Raw genomic sequence first — 4967 nt, 5'->3', positions numbered from 1 at the left:
TCAAGACATTTCAGCTTTTCAATTTTGTATTCATTTGTGAAAATGTGTAAAAACATCATTCCACTCTGACATTATGGGGTTATTGTGTCTAGGCCAGTGACACAACATGTACATTTCATCCATTCTAAATTCAGACTGTAACACAACAACATGTAGAACGATTCAAGGGGTGTAAACACTTTCTGTAGGCTCTGTCTACGGACAAGTTGGCTTTGTGATTCATACCGTTTATGTCCTACCAGTAGATGTCAAGTCGTAGGTAGCTACAACAACGTCCTACCAGTAGCTGTCACGCCAAGTCGTAGGTAGCTACAACAACGTCCTACCAGTAGATGTCACGCCAAGTCGTAGGTAGCTACAACAACGTCCTACCAGTAGATGTCACTCCAAGTCGTAGGTAGCTACAACAACATCCTACCAGTAGCTGTCACGCCAAGTCGTAGGTAGCTACAACAACGTCCTACCAGTAGCTGTCACGCCAAGTCGTAGGTAGCTACAACAACGTCCTACCAGTAGATGTCACTCCAAGTCGTAGGTAGCTACAACAACGTCCTACCAGTAGCTGTCACTCCAAGTCGTAGGGAGCTACAACAACGTCCTACCAGTAGATGTCACTCCAAGTCGTAGGTAGCTACAACAACGTCCTACCAGTAGATGTCACTCCAAGTTGTAGGTAGCTACAACAACGTCCTACCAGTAGCTGTCACTCCAAGTCGTAGGTAGCTACAACAACGTCCTACCAGTAGATGTCACTCCAAGTCGTAGGTAGCTACAACAACGTCCTACCAGTAGCTGTCACGCCAAGTCGTAGGTAGCTACAACAACGTCCTACCAGTAGCTGTCACTCCAAGTCGTAGGTAGCTACAACAACGTCCTACCAGTAGCTGTCACTCCAAGTCGTAGGTAGCTACAACAATGTCATACCAGTAGCTGTCACACCAAGTCGTAGCTAGCTACAACAATGTCATACCAAACATACAATTCCTAATAAAATGTACATATTTAGGAGTGTTTTTGTACGATGTGAAACTGTAAGATCCCTATGGGGTTTCTGTTATGGATCTCCATTCAGTTCCTAATAAAATGTACATATTTAGGAGTGTTTTTGTACGATGTGAAACTGTAAGATCCCTATGGGGTTTCTGTTATGGATCTCCATTCAGTTCCTAATAAAATGTACATATTTAGGAGTGTTTTTGTAAGATGTGAAACTGTAAGATCCCTATGGGGTTTCTGTTATGGATCTCCATTCAGTTCCTAATAAAATGTACATATTTAGGAGTGTTTTTGTAAGATGTGAAACTGTAAGATCCCTATGGGGTTTCTGTTATGGATCTCCATTCAGTTCCTAATAAAATGTACATATTTAGGAGTGTTTTTGTAAGATGTGAAACTGTAAGATCCCTATGGGGTTTCTGTTATGGATTTCCATTCAGTTCCTAATAAATTGCCTGACCATTTGCTGTACTATATTTATTGTGTTGAAACACAGATCTGATCTTCTACATACTAAACTGTACAGTCTCACAGAGAGGTCAACCAGGAGAGACTGTCTCCCTAGCAACGTTGGAGTCTGTCTCACAGACAGGTCAACCAGGAGAGACAGACTCCAACGTTGCTAGGGAGTCAGTCTCACAGGCCGGTCAACCAGGAGAGACTGTCTCCCTAGCTACGTTGGAGTCTGTCTCACAGACAGGTCAGCCAGGAGAGACTGTCTCCCTAGCAACGTTGGAGTCTGTCTCTCCTGGTTGACCTGTCTGTGAGACTGACTCCCTAGCAACGTTGGAGTCTGTCTCTCCTGGTTGACCTGTCTGTGAGACTGACTCCCTAGCAACGAAGGAGTCTGTCTCTCCTGGTTTACCTGTCTGTGAGACTGACTGTAAACACATAACTGGTTCTATCACACAGTGTGTAAACACACAACTGGTTCTGCCAGCAGCCAATGTTTTATTGAACTGTTAATAACAGACAGTCTCCCTCTGAGACTCCCAATCACAGCCAGATGGGATACAGCCTGGATTTGAACCAGGGACTGTAATGACGCCTCCTGCACTCAGATGCAGTGCCTTAGACCGCTGGGCCACTCAGGAGCCTTAAAGGAAAAAACAAGTTGTCAAATATTTGGTGAGTTGCCTTTTGCTTGAGTGTAGATTGAACTAAAATGAGTCTAAAATGAGTAAACTATGCACATCCGGGTAACCCGTAATGCATCCTGATTGGCTGTAGCCGCTGATGTCACTTTCGATTTGACTCTAAATTATAAAGTTGACGTTCTAGCCTACAGTTCAAACCGATTTGATCAGATTTGTATATGCCTATATCTTCTCATTTAAATTATATCGTGAACTGGATTATTATGCAACGATAAACGATATAGTTTGTTATTTTAGCGTGTGTGAATGAATAAAGTTTCGGAGCGCTCGACCGAACGACGTTGTTGACAGAAATGAAGACGTAGAATTCTCCAGTCGGCAAATTCCGTAAGTAATGGACGTACATGATTCCTGCGGTAAAACAGTTCTTTCTATTGGTTGAATATTCCTGTCCACTTTATTATAATTATCCTATGTATATTGTTATATGTCATGTTTTTCTTTCTTTCTGTGAAGTACTTGTGATGGTTTCGGTGTTCAGTAACTGTACAAAGCGGTGCATCGTGCCTTTATAGGCCTGTACACAAAGCCTTATGAGATATTCAAATATACGTTCTGATCACACTAATTATCAGGCTACTCATTTCCTCCACATTAACCATTGTTTCACCGTTGTTTTAATAGGTTAAGCTGCACAACTATGGCATCCAATGAGCGTGAGTATCATTCCTTATTCGATACATTGTTGGATCCCATTGGGCACAGACGTCAAACCAACGTCCATTCCACCACGGTTCAATGTAATTTAATTGAAATAACGTGGGAAACAACGTTGATTCAACCAGTGTGTTCCCAGTGGGATATTGCAATTGTTATTGCTGAGTAGGTCTCTATGTAGTATATAGGTATTATAGTATATTATACTGTATTATAGTGTGTTGTGTTTGTGTATGCTGACTTCTCTAAATTCATTTCCATGTAAATAACAACAAAGTATATTTAAGCAATAAGACCAGAGGAGGTGTGGTGTAATGTACTGTAGCTAGGGGCTGTTCTAACACACGGCGCAACACTGAGTGTCTGGACACAGCGCTTAGCAGTGGTATATTGGTGTAACAGTATAACTTTAGTCCGTCCCCTCGCGCGAACCAGGGACCCTCTGCACACATCAACAACAGTCACCCACGAAGCATCGTTACCCATCGCTCCACAAAAGCCGCGGCCCTTGGCAGAGCAAGGGGAACTACTACTTCAAGGTCTCGGAGTGACGTCACCGATTGAAACGCTATTTAGTGCGCACCACCGCTAACTAGCTAGCCGTTTCACATCCGTTACATTGGCCATATACCACAAACCCCGGAGGTGCCTTATTGCTGTTATAAACTGGTTACCAACGTGATTAGAGCAGTCAAAATAAATGTTTTGTCATACCTGTGGTATACGGTCTGATATACCACGGCTGTCAGCCAATCAGCATTCAGGGCTCGAACCACTCAGTTTATAATATACTTTATATTATAGTCTGTTGTGTTTGTGTATTTGTTTGACTTCTCTAAATGAATTTTCCATGTAAATGGACAGTAGAGTATGTTGTATGGTATGTCAGGAAGGGATCTGGGTTTACAGTATATTTAGTAGGTCTGTAACTTAACATGTTTTCATAGGTTCTCAACCGAAAAGGAGGAGGAAGAGCAGCATGGAGGAACCCCCTTATTGTGAGTTCTATACATTTTAGTTTTGTATTCATCTGTACATAAATAAATACTTGTGATGGCCAAGAGAATAGTGCATGCTGGTCTAATTGTGTACTTTTGTTGACTGTGTGTGTGTGTGTGTGTGTGTGTGTGTGTGTGTGTGTGTGTGTGTGTGTGTGTGTGTGTGTGTGTGTGTGTGTGTGTGTGTGTGTGTGTGTGTGTGTGTGTGTGTCAGTGTCAGTGTCAGGCGATGCAGAGTTTAGAGTCCTTCTCTTTGGGAGAAGTGGCCGCAGTCAATTTTCTCTGGCAAACCTCATTCTGGGGACAGATGTGTTCAGCGATGAGCTCTGCCACATTACAGAGAGTCAGAGACACAGGAGCGAGGTGTTCGAGAGAAAACTAGCTGTGGTCAACACTCCAAACCTCTCTGAGTACCAGGCATCCCAGACAGAGCTGAGAAGAGTGTTCAAGTTGTCTGTGTGTATGTCCTCTCCTGGTCCCTACGTCGTTCTCTTTGCATTCGACCTGAACAACATCTCACCAAGTGCAGCAAGCATCCTGGAACTCGTCACAAAGCATTTTGGGGACAGCATCTTGAACCACATGATGGTTGTGGTGTGTCATGTAGAGGAGAAGGAGGATTCAGCTCTGGAGGAGAAAGTCCAGACTAACAGAGACTTCAGGGAGCTCCTGGAGAAGTGTGGCCGAAGGTATCACCTCTTCAATGAGAGGAAGGCCCGGAGAGATGAGAAGGTTTCCAGACAGCTCCTTGGGAAGATGGATGACATGGTGAGGGAAAACGGATGCAGATTCTACTCCAATCACCAATACCAGGAAGCAGAGGAGAGAATCCAGAAAGAGGAGCGTTTCATGATGAAAGGGAGAAAGAAAGAGATGCTGACAAAGAGGAAGGAGCTGGAGAGCAGGTACACAGGGGAAGGTCTTGTAAAGGAGCTGCTGCAGTTTGAGACCGGGATAAGAGTAAAGAACCGAGCGACGGCTGAGAGGAAGATCTCAGAGGTACTGGGATTTACTCTCACAGCAGTTGACTATGCTGCTGCGGTAGGTAAAGGGGCAGCTCTAGGGGCTTTATGTGGAGCGGTCGTGGGGTTTGAGGGTATGGCGGTGGGAGCCGCTGTAGGTGCCGTCGTCGGGGGGGGCATAGGAGGTGCTGTCAGTG

The 4967-nt window shown here is 44.2% G+C and overlaps 1 protein-coding gene across 1 annotated transcript in view; it reads left to right on the top strand.

The window, feature by feature from the left end:
• The first annotated feature begins 2243 nt into the window (after positions 1-2243).
• The window catches only part of LOC139365222 (GTPase IMAP family member 9-like), a 3038-nt gene continuing 314 nt past the window's right edge, over positions 2244-4967 (top strand). Inside the window, exons 1-4 of the mRNA XM_071102719.1 lie at positions 2244-2480; positions 2778-2809; positions 3758-3808; positions 4029-4967. The exon at positions 4029-4967 is cut by the window's right edge and continues 314 nt beyond it. Coding sequence (XP_070958820.1) covers positions 2794-2809; positions 3758-3808; positions 4029-4967 — 1006 coding nt within the window. The 5' untranslated portion in view covers positions 2244-2480; positions 2778-2793. The remainder of the gene's footprint in view (positions 2481-2777; positions 2810-3757; positions 3809-4028) is intronic.

Source organism: Oncorhynchus clarkii, chromosome 13 (genome assembly GCF_045791955.1).
Source record: "Oncorhynchus clarkii lewisi isolate Uvic-CL-2024 chromosome 13, UVic_Ocla_1.0, whole genome shotgun sequence".
Taxonomy (NCBI): Eukaryota; Metazoa; Chordata; class Actinopteri; order Salmoniformes; family Salmonidae; genus Oncorhynchus; species Oncorhynchus clarkii.
The sequence above is the reverse complement of the archived record's forward strand: the minus strand, read 5'-3'. Positions and strand labels throughout refer to the sequence as shown.